Below are 21,003 nucleotides of genomic sequence, written 5' to 3' on the forward strand. Positions count from 1 at the left end.
AAAAAACACTGAGGCACTCAGTTCAAACCCGCCCTCCCTCTGTTCCAATCCCCCTATCACCCCTCCGACTGGAACTGAGCTCAAACTGTCCTGAGAGATAGTGTGTGTGTTTGTGTGTGTGTGTGTGTGTGTACCTGTGCTGAAGATGCGGTCCCATGCTGCCGTGTGGTCCTGCCACGTCTTGGTGTTGAGGCTCTTGTGCAGCTCCACCGGTGTGACCATCATCATGCCAAACGTGCTCATCATCTACAGAAGAACAGAGTCGTTCAGATATAAGCTCCGCCCACCGACGCCAGCATTCTCTGATGCACTCGGGTCATCAAGTAAGGACCCCAGTAAAGATCCCAGTAAGGATCCCAGTAAGGACCCCAGTAAGGATCCCAGTAAGGACCCCAGTAAAGATCCCAGTAAGGATCCCAGTAAGGACCCCCGTAAAGATCCCAGTAAGGACCCCAGTAAAGATCCCAGTAAGGATCCCAGTAAGGACCCCAGTAAAGATCCCAGTAAGGATCCCAGTAAGGACCCCCGTAAAGATCCCAGTAAGGACCCCAGTAAAGATCCCAGTAAGGATCCCAGTAAGGACCCCAGTAAAGATCCCAGTAAGGATCCCAGTAAGGACCCCCGTAAAGATCCCAGTAAGGACCCCAGTAAAGATCCCAGTAAGGATCCCAGTAAGGACCTCCAGTAAAGATCCCAGTAAGGATCCCAGTAAGGACCCCAGTAAGGACCCCAGTAAGGACCCCCAGTAAAGATCCCAGTAAGGATCCCAGTAAGGACCCCAGTAATCCCAGTAAGGACCCCAGTAAAGATCCCAGTAAGGATCCCAGTAAGGACCCCAGTAAGGACCCCAGTAAGGATCCCAGTAAGGACCCCAGTAAGGACCCCAGTAATCCCAGTAAGGACCCCAGTAAGGATCCCAGTAAGGACCCCGTAAAGATCCCAGTAAGGATCCCAGTAAGGATCCCAGTAAGGACCCCAGTAAGGACCCCGTAAAGATCCCAGTAAGGATCCCAGTAAGGACCCCAGTAAGGACCCCAGTAATCCCAGTAAGGATCCCAGTAAGGACCCCGTAAAGATCCCAGTAAGGATCCCAGTAAGGATCCCAGTAAGGACCCCAGTAAGGACCCCGTAAAGATCCCAGTAAGGATCCCAGTAAGGACCCCAGTAAGGACCCCAGTAATCCCAGTAAGGATCCCAGTAAGGATCCCAGTAAGGACCCCGTAAAGATCCCAGTAAGGATCCCAGTAAGGACCCCAGTAAGGACCCCAGTAATCCCAGTAAGGACCCCAGTAAGGATCCCAGTAAGGACCCCGTAAAGATCCCAGTAAGGACCCCAGTAAAGATCCCAGTAAGGATCCCAGTAAGGACCCCAGTAAAGATCCCAGTAAGGATCCCAGTAAGGATCCCAGTAAGGACCCCAGTAAGGACCCCGTAAAGATCCCAGTAAGGATCCCAGTAAGGACCCCAGTAAGGACCCCAGTAATCCCAGTAAGGATCCCAGTAAGGATCCCAGTAAGGACCCCGTAAAGATCCCAGTAAGGATCCCAGTAAGGATCCCAGTAAGGACCCCAGTAAGGACCCCAGTAATCCCAGTAAGGACCCCAGTAAGGATCCCAGTAAGGACCCCGTAAAGATCCCAGTAAGGACCCCAGTAAAGATCCCAGTAAGGATCCCAGTAAGGACCCCAGTAAAGATCCCAGTAAGGATCCCAGTAAGGATCCCAGTAAGGACCCCGTAAAGATCCCAGTAAGGATCCCAGTAAGGATCCCAGTAAGGACCCCAGTAAGGATATCAGCCTGCAGCCTGAGGTGAACCCGATGAACTGTTTCTACAGATCCCAGATTAACCCGGGTGTCCTCTCTCCTACTGAACTACACTGCTATGCTACATTACGCTATGCTACATTACACTGTGCTACATTACACTACCCTATGCTATGCTACGCGTGGAGCTAACAGGTTGTACTCACGGTTTTCACGGCGGTGATGAAGTTCATGGCTTCCTCGTTGACTTTCTCCTGCAGGAGACCGAACCTCTTATCGTAGAGAACCAGGCAGATGGCTGAACGACAAAGAGTTATCATTATTATCATTATTATTATCATTATCATTATTATCATTATTATTATTATTATTATTATTATTATTATCATTATTATTATTATTATTATTAAAGAGACACAGGAGGAGATCCAGAGAACGTTTCTATATTCAGAAAGACTTCTGTCTACATCTGATCCATCACAAAAATAATTGAATAATGAACGAGAGCTGCTTACACAGAATTAATTAATTAATTTATAATATTGATAATGATAATAACTTTATTTATATTAAAAACAGGAGCTGACACGTGATTTTGACAGACAGAGGTGGAGTTGTAAGATGATGAGGTAAAAAACAATTAAAATTCACCTTAAAGCAAGTCTATAAAATAAATGATATTTACACACTTTAAGAAGGTAAAAGCAGCTGAACTTACTCTCAAACGACCATTTGTTCAGTTCGAAGTACAAGTCCTCGATCTTCCCTCCGACGTTTATCTGTCCGATCCTGTCCACGAAGTCCATCAACACCTGGGAACACACACACACACACAGCTGTCAGGCACGCACACACACACACACACACACACACGCACACACACACACACACATGAACGGATCTCTACCTGGTTGATCTTGCGGTCCAGCTTCACCACCTCGGTGGGCTTCATGAGTTTCTGCTGGAAGGCGCTCCTCACCCGCTGCCAGTCTTTCCCTTCCCTGCACACACACACACACGCACAGGTTTAATAAAACACGCACGGCGTGCACTTCCACCCCGTGTGTGTGTGTGTGTGTGTGTGTGCGTACTCACAGAATGAGGAGCCCGTACGCCTCGTCCCGCAGGTCCCGGTACGCGGTCCAGGGTTTGATCTCCAGCCGCTGCGGGTAGCTGCCCTCCTTCCTGTAGAGCGCCTCCAGCAGGCAGGGCGCGCCGATGTGCACCGACTCGAAGGAGCCGAGCTTCATCCGGAAGATCTTCCCGAATTTCTTATGATAATCCACCTGAAATTTAAGTTGAAAATGATTATTTTTCCTCGTTAAAATAAATAACTATATCTCTGAATGTGTGTCACCGTACCAGCGCCTCGTGCTGCCTCGTCAGACCCCCCTTCCGGAGCAGTTGGACCAGGCTGCCCACGAGCGGCCAGTTGGTGGGTCCCGGGATCGCGTCCAGGCCGCGCGCTGCCTCCAGAGCGCGCGGACAGCGGCGCGCAGCCTCCACAGCATCCTTCTCCTCCAGGACGCACACGGACGACGTGGGCTGGAAGTGCTGCAGCCCGACGGACTTCTTCTTCAGGAGCTCCACGATCTGGGGCACCTTCTGGACCTGCGCCCTCATCCTCACACGGAGCGGTACTTCTTCTGTATTATCTGTTTTGTGTTTTGGTTGGGGGGGGGGGGGGGGGTCCTCGTTTCTTGGAAGTGTCACACCTTACCGCAATATATATATACCCTGAGAGTGTTTACCCGTGCCCAGCCGAACCAATCAGGGGCCGCGCCTGCATGGTGTGGCTGTCGAGCCCACCATTCATTTATCCAGGTTGGGAGGGTGACCCCAGATAGACCAGGAAGTCCCCCCCCCCCCCCCCCCCCCCTTTAAAAATAAACAGCGGAGGTGACGCGGTTCGCTTGAACCTGTTTCACAGTGACCCGCCATTGGAAGAACGAAACTTTGGCAGAGCAAATACTACTGCCACACTTCTGCAGCGTGGGCAAATATTTGATGGATTTCAAGTGTGTGTGTGTGTGTGTGTGTGTGTGTGTGTGTGTGTGTGTGTGTGTGTGTGTGTGTTTGCTTTGTCAGTGTTTTGGAGTGTGTTCTTTGCAGAGGGGTGAAGGCGGTGCATTTTCAGTACAATTCTCTTTGTAGAGTGTTTATTAAAGTCGCGCATATCATTACGATAGGAAGTCAAAAATGAATACAATTTTAACGCATTAATGCTGTTGGCTCTGTTGTTTATAGAAAAACAAAGATGTAACAATCAATAAACACGCAGCCTCATAAAACGATGAGATCCCGCTGAGGAACGGGACCCACGGGGGGTCTGGTGGTCCTCAGGGTGCTTCTCCGGAACGGAAGGTCGTAGAGACGAAACTGGAACCGTTGGAAAGTTCGTAACCAACAAGAGACGCCGTCCGGATCGGAATCGCTCCGACAGTCCGTTCGGCCGCTACGGCGAAAAGGCACTCGAAATGGGAAATTGACGTAGCATCAACGTGACCGACCCTTTTTTGTTGTTCGTGATGGTGCTAACAACCACAAAGTTGGCTCCGCCCCCATGCAAGCTTTCCACCGGAAACGGCACCCTATGAATTGTGGGTAAATGATGTCACGTTAACCAGACTTTACTGTCACTGAGCTCCCCCGACATTAAAAAGGAGTAACAGCTTCAAGCTGATCTGAGACCTGAAGTTAGATAATGTGATGGTCTCCTGATAAACACCTTCTGCCTTTACATTCTGGGATTATGATCACGATGAACCTGATTCAGACAGACAGACAGACAGACAGACAGACAGACAGACAGACAGACAGGCAGACAGACAGACAACTTGATGAACGGAGAAGCGTCAGAGTTAAATAACATGTTGTTACGCTGTGAAAGCCTCCCGGTGGCGTCTGAACAACCTTGAACTTCGACCTGAGTGAAAGCCTCTGCAGCTCATCCAACGACCCCGCGGTGTTTGTTTAATCCGAACAGGGCCTTCTCTCTGTCCGCCTCACAAACAACTTATAAAGTATTGCTTCATGAGCTTCAGAGCTGCCGACACACACACACGTCGGTGCCAGGCTAGCTGTCTCCACAGTCTTTGTGCTAAGCTAACCGGTTGGCTAAATACGATGGGATCAAAGCAGGAAAAGTCAGGTGACATACGAAGCATAGTTGGGTGATCCGACAAAACCTGACGCTCAGCATTTTCTCTTATTGTTACTATGACGATGAAGGTTTAACAAAGTGCTTATTTCAACCCAAAACACTTTCTCTGAACCTGAACTTAACCGGCAACGAAACGGCGTCGGATCAGGAAACGTGACGCATTGCACCTCGTTGTTTCATGCAAGTAAATTAACTTACTCCATCCAGAAGAAGAAGAAGAAGAAGAAGAAGAAGAAGAGATGATCCAGCTGTTCAGACATGCAAACATTCACAAGGCCTTCATAAGGAAGTGAACTGCCCCTTTAAATGTTAACATGCTGTTGTTGAATGTTTCCATGTGCTGTACCTTCATGTAAATGAAACGTGACATTGACATGATGAGCTTAGCTTCCTCCCGTCCCTCCTCGAACTTGATGATTATATTTTTTTATTTTTTTATTTGTATGACATATTTTGTCATTTAAATATTGTTCTTCGAGGAATTCGAGGAAAATAAAGATCAAATCAAATTTATGGATTTGATTTGAAACAACATTAAGCAGATAATGAAAGTTTAAAAAAACAATAACACTGAAGTCCACTTTAACTAAACTGAGATATGATTTCATTGAATATGACCAAAGCAAGCCGTTATTTAGAGCCACGTTCAGAATGAAACTTTCAAAGTACAGAATGTCATGTGAGCGATCTGTCGGCGTTGAACCGCAGCCGGTTGTTGAGCAACAGAGCAACACTGGCAACGTCGGACAGCTGGCACGCTGCTGACAACATGTTGTTCCTCATGTTCTCTTGTGGGCAAATAGTCCCTCCTACCCTCATGGATGTGTACGTTTGTGCCGCTGGTTCGAGTCCCTTCACCTGACGGACACACAGAGCTTTCATCGCCTCTTTAGTTTCACTCTTTCAGGCAAAGAATGAGAAACAGATTCAAAATGCTGAAACATTTAGTTTACAGATTTTTTTAAAGGACAAAAAACATGCAGAAAAATTGTGTTAATTCAACACAATTCATTTAACCATTTTTAAGGACTTTAAGGAACGAACGAGACAACATTAAATACATTCTCATCTAGATCGACACCTTCAGGGGCTTTATGAAACATGAAATAACATTCATACCCTATTGGCTGCACAAAAATAAATATATATAGATGAAAAAATTCAACCAATTGAAAGCATGATCAAGTTATTGTATGCGTGTCAAACATGATGTTTTAAGACAGATTTTTCAGATTCTTGTCTTTGAAAGCCGAACCCTCCTGCTTTGAACGCCTCAGATTTAAATACCCCCGAAGCGTTTAATCATCTGGTCTTCCAGATTATCATCCCGACTGTGTTCTGACACTCAGATCGGCGCGGGGCTTTGTTAAGTTGGGACATCAGTAGGCCGGGAGATAAGTGATGAACTGAGATATGGGCCAGCTGACCTTCTCTGCAGGAGTGGAGTCATTAGCACACAGGACAGGCAAACCTGATGACTCACTGTCCAAATTGACTGGCGGGTCAGGGAGTTCGGTGATCGGGTTTGCAGCGGCGGCGGCGGCGGCGGATGCTGAGGAGGGAACGCACAACAAAGATGCACATTCATATCGGAGAGGCAAAGAAGGCCGACAAGGAGAATATTAGCTGAGATCCACAGCAGAGATGGAAACCTCCTCTACAGTCACGCCGGCCTCACGTAACGCCTGACCTAGAATGTGAGCTGCCCCCTTTCCTGGAATCCCACCCTTACACTAAGACCGAAAATATTTACAACAGAGCATGAGTGGAGTTATGCAAAGGGGCACCCCCACCCCCCTACACCCTCTACACCCCCCATCCACATCCTCCTCCAGCCCTCTCCTCAGATTAAACAGCAGCTTCGCTGTCAAACGTCTCTCTTTTCAGCGCGCCCCCGCCCGTTGGCCCTGATTGGGCATTAACATTCCTGACATCCAGCCAACGATGACATCACGGCGTGTAAAAAGGATTTGTGAGTTATGTATTTGATGGGTCTCACAGAAGCCCATAGATGGTTGACTGTGAAAGTAGGCCATTCCTATTGATGGAGGTGATGGGGAAGGAGATCTCCGTGAACTCGCTGACCTCCTCCCGTACTCAGGCTGCTGTTGCCTCAGTACTCAGGTCAGGATTCCCTGGAAGGAGAAGGGGCCTCCCTCCCTCCCTCCCTCCCTCCCTCCCTCCCTCCGACAAGCCGAAGGAATGGGAAGTGTTGGTGTAGAACAGATGGCTTGTTCCCTGGAAAGGGGGGGAAAAGTCAATACAGCAAAGCCATTAACGTTTATGGGTCAAAAATGTTTCCTCACAACCAACGTCGTGTTTCAGTGATTTCAGAAAATCCTTGTCGAGATTTGAGCCGGTTGAGGTGACGGAGTTGAACACCGAGAGAGTACGTTACCAAAGGTCTGTGAACCGAGTGAACTACCTGGAAAACTCATCGTAGAGATCCACAGAAATCTAACGATCGTCTCCACAGGACCAGAGTTTGGCTTTTATCTACAAAATCACAACTTCCCTCCGCTCACTTTGACTGACATGATTTTCTTCTTTTTGCTTTCCAAGATACCTTTTGAACCTTGCACAGACATATCTCAAATATCTGAAATATCTCGGCTATAAGTTTGCCTTTCCATTTTGGAGCGACATTCAGATAGGATCCTGCTGATCAACGGGTCACAGTTTGAATTTATCCAGTGAAATACCTCGATATTTATGTAAAATTCACTTAAAGACACATTTGGTGGAGATGTCTACGTTATGCAGATGATGGTGTGATCTCTTTGCCGATGATAACATTCACCGCTTCTAGTGGGATGTTGGAGTGAATTGCAGCGACATTTAAGTTCCTCACAACAATATTTGTAATTCATCCTTTAAAATTGAGTAAAAACATAAATAAAAATGTTTTGTTTTCTCCGACTTGTGACCAAACACCCACAGAACTGTTTGTAGCATCATTGATGTGTCTTACTACTCGTATTAGTCCTAGTTTTTCATGACCCAATGTATTAGTTGATGTTGCTTCCTGACTCCGTGCTCTCTGTTTTAATGTTGTTGACCTGTTTGTTGTTTGCACTCACGAAGCCGATAGGTCGACAGGTGTGACCGCCTGCAGCATTTGGAGGCCGGCCGGTGGAGGGGGCAAAGAGTGCAGGAGTATCTGACGAGGTCAACGTTTATTATTATCTCCTCCAGGAGACAATGAGATCGTTGGGTGTGTGTGTGTGTGTGTGTGTGTGCATCTCTGCAGCTAATCTTCTTGTTGCATAATATTTCAGGTGTATGCTCTTCACACATTTTATTGCCACATGCAGCGATAGTGACTATAAGTCATCAGAAATTCTTTCCCTGCGGTGGTTGCATCATCGCCGCCGCAGCCCAAGATCAACTCGTCGATACATTGTTGGCACACTCCGGCACACTTTGACCTCTGCGATGACCTGAGCCTCGGAGGTAAGTTTGTCACAGTGTTGACCCCCAGGTACAGTGCACCCCCGCGGCTCCGTCAACTCAGCGCCCTGCCACTGTTATCTTATCATCATAAGCATGTCACCATGCACCGCGGCCCCGCCGGCCCACCTGCCGCCGCCGCTGGCGTTCATGGAGGCCGAGCAGGCAGGAAACCGTCCTTCAGCCAAACCATGAACCTGCAAAAGATCACTTAATACTTGTTCTGCAGCTGAGGGGGGAGGGAAAGTGAATTTAATTGAAAATGAACCATGTTGTTTGTGCAGAATTATATATGTATATATATATATCTACATATATATGTAGATATATATATATATATATATATATGTATATATAGATATATATACATATATATTGTAGGGAAACATTTGTCTTATGATTAAAGCACCAGCACGTTGGTAAAGGTATGGAAATGATAATGGTTTCATTAAATGAAAGTAAAAATATGCTGACATGCTTATGTTCTTTGTGTGTAATTCAGTATTACATTTTGATACAGATGTCAATATACAGTATGATATTGCAAAAAAAGCATTGAGAGTCGATACGCAGCACTTGTTTGAGATGCTGTATGGGAACCTTGATGTTGGCGTCTATTGCCCCATCGATGATGTTTCCCTCAATGCTGGTTTGGGTGATGCGTTCAGGCGTTGTTTACCGGCTCAGAGATACCTGCTCCATGGTCACTACCCGATCTCTTCCTGGTCGGTGTTCACCAGGAGGGGCGGGGTCAAAGCCCAGACGCTAAATATTACAATGATATGATATCTGTACATTGTGTCCTATCTGAAGCTAATGTCATGATTCTTGCTGTTGTGGGTTCGTAACCCCAAAGGTTGGATGCACTTATTAAGTTGCTTTCGATAACAGCATCAGCTAAATGTAATGTAGATATGTGTAAACATATAAGTTCTGGATTCCAGCGATGGTTGCCAGCTGTCGAGGGACGAAGCAACGAGAGCATGTCCTTGTTGACTGAAGAGTGACGGACGCTGCTGCACATCTGTTCAAAACAGTAACCGAAGGGCGGCGGCGGCAGCGGTCGGAGCCCCTTGACGCTCGCTTCCTGGAAATGTCGTGCCTCCACGCTGGCGTGCCATGTGGCATGTGTTACCGCTCATTCATGAAGAGCGAGCAAACAGCCTCAAAGGAGGCTTTTCAGGAACGCCGTGAACGCGGCCTCCGACATTCCTGGGCGTACAGTAACCAGATCGGGTTTCACGGTGACGCGTTAGACACGAGGTGAGAAACCGGGAAAACACTCTTGTTTTTGTCAACGAACAGAACAAGTTACTGCAAACACCCACTGTAGAAAGGAGTTGCACAAGCCTTGTCTCTTCATGCAGATTTATTGTACTTATTAGTTTGAATGCTCGGGGGGAGATATGACAATAACAACATACCTTCATGGATCGGCTCGGACCACCAAGGAGGCAACTTTTCAAAGCTGAGAAACATGAATCCTTCCAGTTGAGCTTGACAGATCTATGATTCTTACCAATTACAATAATAAAAAAATAAAATAATCAAATAATAACGATAAAAAAATTAAAAAAGAATAATACAAGTTTGAATAAAAATAATAAAAATAAAAAAACCTAATAAAAAAATAATCATACATTTTATTAGTTGGAGTTTTTCAAGGCACTCAAGGACACCTAACAAAACATGAAAAAAACTGAAAATAAAAGCAACACAACAAATGTATCAATCTTAAAATCAAGTTAAAACATGTAAGTCAATAAAAAAAGTTATGTATAGGTATATTCTGATCTAAACAGATGTTTTTGTCCAGGTGACATATGTGAGTTGGCAGAGAGTTGCTCGTGAGAATATATAATATAGAATCATATATTGTTTATGTGTTAAATACGGTCTGCAGCAGGAATGTGTTAGTTGCGTTTCCAGATGTTGCTCAGGGCGCCGACAAGGCGACAGCCGGCGGTACTTTAGTTCTTTACTCAGCTCTGTGGGTGGCAGAGCCGTAATATCTACAAGTCCTTCATGTTCAGAGGAGGAGCACTGCTAGTCCGGAGGGAAACATCTCCACGGCTGGAATAAACTAGATATTCCAGCGCCGTCATCAGGTCAAAGATTATAAAAACCAACGATTGGGCCTCAGCCTCTGCCGTATTTTGTGCTTAGTGCTATTTGTGAATGTTACAAACACGTAAAACATAACATGAATATCAGCGTGTTAGCATTGTCTTCATTAGCACGTTAGCATACACACATACGTATTGGCGTGGTTAATCACTATTTTTTTTCTTTTCAGAAATACTGTTTTTTTATTTTCTGTCTTTGTATGATATAACTACGACGGCGTATCGGAAAAAAAACAAAAAAAACAGAGCCAAGACACGGGGGCAATATTCAGAGAAAAACAGGATGTTATGGGTGTTTTTTTGATTGTTTGGGCTAAGATGCTAGCGGTAGCTTTCGCTTGTCATAGATAACGTAAACAAGTTGCTTGTTTCCGCTAACACGGATGTTTGCCGTTGCTATGACAACAAGTGAAAGCTACCGCTAGCATGTTAGCCCAACCGCCCCGATCAATAAACACCCATAAGATGACAGTTTGTCCTCATATGAATAAAAGCAACAATAAGCATCAACATCATCACCCTAAGGACCTTAACGAGGTGATGTCACACGTTGGGATGATTCATTACAAACATACATGTACGTTCATGGGACGTTAGCTAGCATAGATGCTGGTTGTTAGCATCGGAATAAACTCGCAAATTTGTGACTTTTTCTTTTCTTTTTTCCTACAGCGGGGCCGTCGTTTATTTTATTTATTTCTGTGACTCGTAATTAAACATGAGCGTTCTAACTCGGCTTTTATCCTCGTTGTTTTGTCCCTGATCGTCTTCCTTCGTGTTTACAAAGTCTGATGTGGTTTCAACCGGCTCATCACTCACGGCGGTCGTTGCGGCACCCGTCTGGCGTCGGGGTGCCAGCGCCGGCCGTGCCTGCTGTGTGTGTTGATGTTGTAGCGAGACGGAGCCCCGAGGTCATCCAATCCGATCAAAAGAGGCCTTTTAAATGCTGCTGGGTGCGCTCGCACACTTGTTTTGGAAAACACGGCAGTATATTAACCTTTTTATTTTATACGTGTGTGTGTGTGTGTGTGTGTTCAAGGTAAGGAGGGCACGGAGACTCTGTTGTGAGCTGTGCAGCTGAGGTGAGCGATTTGTTGGCAAGGAGCCAGCTTGTGGAGTTCAGAGGGGTCCTTGTGTACCCTGCTCTGAACTCTTACAACCTGTGTGTGTGTGTGTGTGTGTGTGTGTGTGTGTGTGCGTGTGTGTGTGTGTGTGGGTGTGTGTGTGTGTGTAAGGGGTGAATGGGGTGGTAAGTAAATGAGTGAATGAGCTAAACAACATGCACCGGTCGACCTTGCCGGTGCCAGCAGAGCGATGATGTCTCCCACCGGCAACGGTGTTGGATGTGACGCGATAACACACTCATACCCTCCACAGACCCGCCGGGAGTGAACATGCTTCCTGCCGATGCTCATATACGGGCGTGGCAAGCGGCGTGACAAGCAGTGTGGCAGGCGGCGTGGTGGTGGGCAGAGCGGGTCGTCCTGCAGTTAGCAGGTCGGCGGTTTCGATCCTCCATGTTGAAGCGTCCTTGAGTGAGACGCTTGAACCCGACTATGACGCTGATACGGGTTCAAGGCAGAGGTCAAAGGTCATCTATGTGTGTGACAATTAAAAGTCTCACGTATAAGAGCTCATATTTTCTGTTATTATTATTATTATTATATAACAGAAACATTTAAATCCTCCCCATAAACTCACCAAAAAGACCTGAGAGTGATGACCGGGGCCACAGATGCAAGCTCTTCTTCTGACAGACTTACAGCTCAAGGTCACACAAGGTCACCCAAGGTCCACTTCTCTGATGCTGAAACACATCGGCGTCGGGGTGTGTGACACGCTGTTGCTTCTTTATGCAATTTAACGTTTCACTTGATTTTGTTTGACCAAAGACTAAAATCAAGACCTTATTCTGGAGTCCCCCAGGGACCAGAGCCAGGTCCCCTGACATTTTTCACCCTTACATCCTTATTTTCACGTCTTAAACATGAGGAATCCCTTTGTGGAAGATAGTTCTGTCTGTGCTCCTTTACACTGCTGTGTGTGAGGAGGTCAGACACAAATCAAAGAGATCTCCACCATGTCTGTGAAACTAGTGTTCGTCAATAAAACTAATTTAAACAAAAGTTAATAATAAAAAGCCAAACAACATCATAGATTTGTTTGCATGAGTGTAGGTTCGCTTTCAGGGGGGGGGGGGTAGTGTTGGGGGGTGTTAGCGGGGTCACGGGGGGACAGAGTGACTGACCTCTCCACAGATGTTATTACACATCGATCGATCAATAACCCCTCACTGCCTAATCACACCAACATGTTTGCCCTCTCTCTCTCCCTCTCTCTCCCTCTCTTTTCCTCTCTCTCTCCCTCTCTCTCCCCCTCTCTCCCCCTCTCACCTCCCTCTCTCTCCCTCTCTCTCCCTCTCTCTCTCCCCCTCTCACCTCCCTCTCTCTCCCTCTCTCTCTCTCTCCCTCTCCCTCCCTCTCTCCCTCTCCCTCCCTCTCTCTCTCTCCCCCTCCCCCCTCTCCCTCTCCCCCTCTCTCTCCCCCCTCCCTCCCTCTCCCTCCCTCCCTCTCCCTCCCCCCTCCCCCCTCCCCCCCCTCTCCCTCTCCCTCTCCCCCCCCCAGCCTGTTGTCTCTACTGTATTTCATCTAACCATCGATTTCTCCCTGAACCACCTCCTCAAGGTCTCGCTGCAGGACTCTGATCCGTGGCTGTAAACTTGTTATGCTCTTTTTTAGAATCGCAGACAGAAAGTTGAAAAACAAGTTTCACATCGATGACCAGAAGAATATTAAGAGCCTGTTTAGCTTCTGGTTTCTTGTAAAAGATGTGAGGCAGTTACTCTTAATAATGCATCGGTGACAGTTTATTGGGTAATAAATATTATTTCCCTGTAGCGGAAGTCATTTTCTCCCAAAGAGCGCTGTGAAACTTTAATGGCTTCTGTTCAGCATTAAGTTAAGCCTGCGATTTAACGGCTTCTCGTGTTCCGTTGTTTGAATACGAAACAAAGTCGGGTTTATTTTTGTTTTTTTGGAGACGTGGAAATGAAAACCAGGAGCTCAGGATTAATAGAGGCTACAAATTGAGTTGAAATTAAACTGTTGATGTTTAAACTTAAACTGCTTCAAAGTTCATATAAAATGCTCGGAAAGAGAGAAAGTTTAAAATGTCTAAAATCTGCTGATGAAGACAGTTTGATACGATCAAAAACTCTGGAACTAGGCAGGGCAAGAAGATAGAAAGACACCTTTGAGCAAATAATGAGTTGCTGTTTAGGCCACTAATTAGTTCCGAGCTCAAAAGATTTCACTATCTATTTTTTCTGCAAGAGATTTGTGGGATAGTATCATGAAATATAAAATATTACATGCAGCTTTCAGAATTTTCTTTTCTTTTCATTCTATATTCTTTCCCCATTAATTCTACGTTCGATACCCAATTATGATTAAATGAAAACACATTTTTGAAATGATTTGCAAATGTGTCAAAAAATAAATTTCATAAGGATAATCAAAGCATACTAAATAAATAAATGACCTCAATGATATCCTATTTATGTTTATTATCCTTTATTATTTCTAGAGCTTGATTTATATTTTACAGTTTTTCTCGATTGCTAAGACACATTTCTCGAAAGCTGCTCTCCTTTTCTCTAAACTGTGAACACAAAACCCAATTTTCAAGCTACATTCACAAAACCTCAAACTCTTCTTGCAAAACCAAACTTTCAAATCAAAACAGTTCAATCGGTGCTCAAAACTGAACTATGTTGTCAAATCGTGCCCCGAGTCAATCAAAATTAAAAACACTACAGAGCAGTCACTAAACACTACGTAGAAAAATAGAAAACACAATGCTCAGGACATGAAGCGGTAGAAATAAATGTTTATTGTTCACTGTAGGTTAAATGCATGTTGCAAAACAAAAAACCTGTTTATTTAGCACTTATAAAAGTACCAAAAAGAGAAATCCTGTGCATTTACACGTAGCACTTGTACAGTACAAAAATACAGTTTTTCTCGATTGGTTACACACAAATACTGGTACTTGAGACACAATGACCACAACATGTAACTCATGCACCAACACCCCGAACTAGCTCTGCTAAACTACAAGCACAATTCCTGCTTTACACTCAAATTGCAGTTTTAAAACACACTTTTTTCAAAACACTACACACAATTCTCTGCATTTGGCACAATTTTCATGAAGAAAATCTCTTGTTTCCACAAGGAACACACTGCCATTCAAAATTCTAAAGTTAATTTCCCTACTATGCACACTGACTCATCACATGGGAAAACACCTGAAACACAGTTTTACAATTTGCAATCCGAGCATTAGCATAAAAGTGCAACAGGTGAGCTCTTCTGTTTTTGGAGCAATGGATGCCAACATTGGCAACAGCGGCAGAGCCAGAGGAGTGAGAGTACGAGGAGGAGCCTAGCATGGATTTTCCATGCTAGGCGATATTTCCCCCGCTGCTTGGCCATCGCTTGCATTGCCTGTGATGTGGATGAGGTGCTGTGGCCGAAACAGAAGAGAGGATGCTGGATTTTTTTTGTAACTGTATACAGTCATTTCTTCTGGTTTTGTATGTAGACCACTGTATATGCAACTTTGTGTTGGTTGGGATGAAAACTATACATTACAGTATTCTTGTGGGAAAAATAAAATATATAAAAACAATATTCTAAAATATTTTACAACACATTTATGTATGTACTGTCTGTAGTGAGTGTAACACTGAACAAAAAAAGGCCTAAGTCCATCGGTCTGAAATAAGATGTCATGGGGTAAAACAGCCCAAAATCTCAAACATTTTAAGTTGAATGTACAGTTGCAACCAGAGGGATCTTTTGGTAAATGGAGAAGAAGTGTTCATCGTGTTTTACATTGAGCACATCAGTGTTCAACTGGTTCTTATAAATGTCTATTCATATGATGGTTTGTGTGTGTCATTTGACAACAAAATACCATTTTGAGAAGAAATAACATTGTTTTGAATGTAAAGTTTCATTTTGCAGGAGAATTGAGGGGTTTTGCCCATTGTGTGTGTGTGTTTTTTATTTGTGTGTAGAGTTCTGAGAGTATGAGGCATGCGTTCAGAAAATGTGTGTAAACAATCGAGAAAAACTGTAAACAGAAATCTTGTACATTTAGCACTTGTATAAAGTAAGCCTACGTAAACATAAAGTACAAAAATATACATGGAATACTAGGCCTACAAACAGTTAGACTAACCCTCCATTACAATACTACAGTACATTTGCACAGTGATGTACTGAAACATATATTTACTTACAGTATACTGTGGTACAGTATATAGTATAGTCATACAGTAATTGCTGTCAACATTTACATACTATAATGTCAAAAAAGGTAATCACCTGTTGTCTTCTCTAAATCTTCGGATTATGGTGGACACAGTGAATCTACTGATGTTTGGTTGTACCCTTTGTCCCGCCTCCCTCATGCTCATACCATGGACAAGAACATGGTCTGTAATAGCAACAGTAGCTCTGATTTCAGATATTACTGTTCTTTGTCTTCGCTGACCTCCTCGACCTCCTCGACCACCTCGACCTCCTCGACCACCTCGACCACCTCGACCTCCTCGACCACCTCGACCACCTCGACCTCCTCGACCTCCTCGACCACCTCGACCACCTCGACCACCTCGACCTCCCCGACCACCTCGACCACCTCGACCACCTCTCACACGAACTCCTCCTCTCAGATTTCTATCCATTGTAGTGCCTCACAAACCAGTGCTCTCTGAATATATGTTCCCTCACATTATTAGCCACAAGTGTGATCAATTTTGAGTTGTGTTCAACCAGTGACTTTTGTGCTTTACTTGTGTTTGACTTTTGCCACCTGTGCTCACCATTATGCAACACAGGTGCATCACAATGAAAATGTGTTGGCAAGTTGTGTCTAAACAGGTGAAAAGTGCTTATGGTTTTGCCAAAAGAGTGACTGATTCAATCAGTGGGTTCAGGCAACGGAGCATTTGGTTCAGACAATAGGGTTTAGTGTTTTAGTAATTGAGAAAAACTGTAAATGATTATTTCTTATTTGTCATTACGTGTTATTTTGTGTAGAATGAATTGAAGATGTGTGGTGATCTAATTAATGACAAAAAAGTGTGTGCAAAAAGTAAATACTTTTCACGGATGAATATAACTTATTATTTTTATTATTTTTTAATTAAAATATGTTACATTAAATCCCTGTCTGTTGTTGACAGGAATTTTTTTTTTTTTAAACGGACTCATTCCTTATCAAGCTTTTGGCTCGGAAGGTCATGGGGTCAGAAAAACATTCTGTCCGTTTACGGTAAAAGACCCAGGAATGATGAAGTCGTGGACGGAGGTTTGCATGCGTGTTTATTTGCTCGACCCGACTTGTGTTCTTCATTAACGGCCTGCAGAGGAAGTGTGGACCCGGCGGCCTCCCGCCTCCTGGAGTGCACACAGGACAAGTCCATCTGTTTACCATTAAAGGGTCAATCTGTCATCCTGACCTGATCAAATAACTATTACACATTTTGGCAGCTGTGTATGTGTACTTGAGCATTTGGCCTCTTGGTTTTTGTGCAATAGGAGAGTTTTTATCGTCAGGGCAGCGAGCGGCTTGTTGTGAACCTGCTGTTCCATTTGTTGTGTTTGTCTGCTGTGTAAGACGATGCAGCAGTTGCGTAACATCGATTCACTGCGAGGCTCCTTTTGTTCTGCATTAAAGTCTTGACCCTCAAGGTCGGAGACACTCGAAACTGCTACCGTTGGAAAGCTTATACCCAAAAATGGGTAGACAGAAACCTGAGGGAAAGCTTATACCCCAAAATGGGTAGACGGAAACCCGGGGGAAAGCTTATACCCCAAAATGGGTAGACAGAAACCCGGGGGAAAGCTTATACCCCAAAATGGGTAGACGGAAACCCGGGGGAAAGCTCATACCCCCAAATGGGTAGACGGAAACCCGGGGGAAAGCTTATACCCCAAAATGGGTAGACGGAAACCCGGGGGAAAGCTTATACCCCAAAATGGGTGGACGGAAACCCGGGGGAAAGCTTATACCCCAAAATGGGTAGACGGAAACCCGGGGGAAAGCTTATACCCCAAAATGGGTAGACGGAAACCCGGGGGAAAGCTTATACCCCAAAATGGGTAGACAGAAACCCGGGGGAAAGCTTATACCCCAAAATTGGTGGACGGAAACCCGGGGGAAAGCTCATACCCCAAAATGGGTAGACAGAAACCCAGAGGAAAGCTTATACCCCAAAATGGGTAGACAGAAACCCGGGGGAAAGCTTATACTCCAAAATGGGTAGACAAATACCCGAGGGAAAGCTTATACCCCAAAATGAGTAGACAGAAACCCGAGGGAAAGCTTATACCCCAAAATGGGTAGACGGAAACCCGGGGCCCGGGGGAAAGCTCATACCTGAGAATAGGTAGACGGAAACCTGTTGCTCCGACCTTCCATTTGGCCACTTCGGCGAAAAAGGAACTTTAAATATTAAATTGACAACGTTCAATTCGACCGATCCCCTTTTTAAGAATAACTTTGTTCGTGAAGATGCTAATGACCTGGAAGTTAGCTCCGTCCCCATGTTTATGGTTAGCCTGCAAACATGTAATTGCGTCAAGATTCGAGTCGCTTGGACCTTATGTTCAGCAGAAACCAGTGGAAAAAACGGCCAAGTGCTTAATCTGATTACGTGTTTTTACCGTTTGACAGCCCTAACAATAACCTAACAATAACATGTTGATTTGTGTGTCACATATTTTATATATTGTATTTATGAGAAAATGAAAAAAAAAGTATTTCCATTCAACAATAAATTCGAGTGTATTAAGTTTTGTTTTTATTTGTCGTACGTTTGATGTTGTTTACCTTCTTCTACAGTCTTCGCTCATCTGTGATCCTTTATTTTTGTTTTCCATTAAATTCATTTTTATTTAATTCTGGTGTATATACAATTTAAAGCAGCTTGTTTTTTTGATTAATTCTTGAGTAAACTACGTAAACCTCTCATTGTTAACGTATGTCTGACGTGAATGTCCAGTGTCAAACCAGATCACACAGTGTACACATGCCACGTGTTGACTGCATGCAACAGTACGAACTGTTACTGCTTGTCCCCCTCGGATGCTCCAACAACTGACACAGATTCAATAACGCTGTCTTGTTTGGATTTTTCCAGAAGCGTTGAACTCGAAGCCTTTGGAGGGACGGCCCACAACAACACTGCCAAGTGTTATAACACCGACTTCACCTCGACTTTCTCAATCACACTCTTTACTCTGGACCGCTGCCAAGTGTCGTTCACCTGAAACGTGTGTAGCACTGAACTCAAAACAAGTGTCATGTGTTTCCTAGGTACAGAGATAGATAGATAGATAGATAGATAGATAGATAGATAGATAGATAGATAGATAGATAGATAGATAGATAGATAGATAGATAGAAAGGTAGGTAGGTAGGCATGTAGGTAGGTAGGTAAGTAGGTAGGTAGGTAGGTAGGTAGGTAGGTAGGTAGGTAGGTAGGTAGGTAGGTAGGTAGGTAGGTAGGTAGGTAGAAAGTTAGGTAGGTAGATAGGTAGGTAGGTAGGTAGGTAGGTAGGTAGGTAGGTAGGTAGGTAGGTAGGTAGGTAGGTAGGTTGGTAGGTAGGGAGGTAGGTAGGCAGGTAGGCAGATAGGTAGGTAGGTAGGTAGGTAGGCAGGTAGGTAGATAGGTAGATAGATAGGCATCTTCCTATTTCTCCAGGTCGTCCACGTTCAGGCCTCGTCTGTACCCAGATGTGTTTCCAATCACACGTTTGTACAATGTTGTGGCACCACCCAGTGGTAGGATAAACACACACACACACACACACACACACAGACTCTGGCTGTTGAGTTGCATCACAGACAGCTGCTTCAGTGTTACGCAGATAAATAGCGCCCTCTACTGTTCACCCTGTACAATCAACCTTGCTGGCTCAAACAGCACTGATGTACAAACTGAGAACATAATTCTGTATTTTTTCTCTACTCTTTTTCACCTTGGATTTTTCAAGAAGCGTTGAACTCGAAGCCTTTGGAGGGATGGCCCACAACAACACTGCCAAGTGTTATAACACCGACTTCACCTCGACTTTCTCAATCACACTCTTTATTCTGGACCGCTGCCAAGTGTCGTTCACCTGAAACGTGTGTAGCACTGAACTCAAAACAAGTGTCATGTGTTTCCTAGGTACAGAGATAGATAGATAGATAGATAGATAGATAGATAGATAGATAGATAGATAGATAGATAGATAGATAGATAGATAGATAGATAGGTAGGCAGGTAGGTAGGTAGGTAGGTAGGTAGGTAGGTATAGGTAGGTAGGTAGGTAAGTAGGTAGGTAGGCAGGTAGGTAGGTAGGTAGGTAGGTAAGTAGGTAGACAGGTAGGTAGGTAGGTAGAAAGGTAGGTAGGTAGGCATGTAGGTAGGTAGGTAGGTAGGTAGGTAGGTAGGTAGGTAGGTAGGTAGGTAGGTAGGTAGGTAGAAAGGTAGGTAGGTAGGCATGTAGGTAGGTAGGTAGGTAAGTAGGTAGAAAGTTAGGTAGGTAGGTAGGTAGGTAGGTAGGTAGGTAGGTAGGTAGGTAGGTAGGTAGGTAGGTAGGGAGGTAGGTAGGCAGGTAGGCAGATAGGTAGGTAGGTAGGTAGGCAGGTAGGTAGATAGGTAGATAGATAGGCATCTTCCTATTTCTCCAGGTCGTCCACGTTCAGGCCTCGTCTGTACCCAGATGTGTTTCCAATCACACGTTTGTACAATGTTGTGGCACCACCCAGTGGTAGGATGAACACACACACACACACACACAGACTCTGGCTGTTGAGTTGCATCACAGACAGCTGCTCAGTGTTACGCAGATAAATAGCGCCCTCTACTGTTCACCCTGTACAATCAACCTTGCTGGCTCAAACAGCACTGATGTACAAACTGAGAACATAATTCTGTATTTTTTCTCTACTCTTTTTCACCTTGAATGTCATGAGATTATGTTACAGTAAAATACAATCTTTGAGTATTTCCATTTCATACTACTTTATAGTTCTATTCTTCTACATCTTGGAGGCAAATGTGATATATTATACTTACAACTTACATGTTAATATTACTTTTTACTCCACTGCATTTATATTATTACACTACATTTATATTATTACACTACATTTATATTATTACACTACATTTATATGATTAGACTACATTTATATTATTACACTACATTTATATTATAACACTACATTTATATTATTACACTACATTTATATTATAACACTACAGTACATTTATATTATTACTACATTTATATTATTACACTACAGTACATTTATATTATAACAATACATTTATATTATTACACTACATTTATATTATTACACTACATTTATAATTTTACACTACATTTATATTATTACATTACACTACATTTATAATTTTACACTACGTTACATT

The 21,003-nt window shown here is 44.2% G+C and overlaps 1 protein-coding gene across 2 annotated transcripts in view; it reads right to left on the reverse strand.

Moving 5' to 3' along the window:
* The window catches only part of cyp24a1 (cytochrome P450, family 24, subfamily A, polypeptide 1), a 6,817-nt gene extending 3,360 nt beyond the window's left edge, over positions 1 to 3,457 (reverse strand). The window contains exons 1-6 of one of the 2 annotated variants that reach the window (XR_014598972.1): positions 3,126 to 3,457; positions 2,859 to 3,049; positions 2,671 to 2,764; positions 2,482 to 2,575; positions 1,970 to 2,061; positions 135 to 246 (exon numbers count right to left, since the gene is read on the reverse strand). Coding sequence is in view for 1 of the 2 variants with exons in the window: in XM_084036089.1 (XP_083892215.1) it covers positions 135 to 246; positions 1,970 to 2,061; positions 2,482 to 2,575; positions 2,671 to 2,764; positions 2,859 to 3,049; positions 3,126 to 3,386 (844 nt within the window). In the remaining variant the exon portion in view is untranslated. The remainder of the gene's footprint in view (positions 1 to 134; positions 247 to 1,969; positions 2,062 to 2,481; positions 2,576 to 2,670; positions 2,765 to 2,858; positions 3,050 to 3,125) is intronic. The other variant, XM_084036089.1, reaches the window with a different exon arrangement.
* Positions 3,458 to 21,003: the final 17,546 nt, after the last annotated feature.

Source organism: Eutrigla gurnardus (assembly GCF_963514095.1).
Source record: "Eutrigla gurnardus genome assembly, chromosome: 2".
Lineage (NCBI taxonomy): Eukaryota > Metazoa > Chordata > Actinopteri > Perciformes > Triglidae > Eutrigla > Eutrigla gurnardus.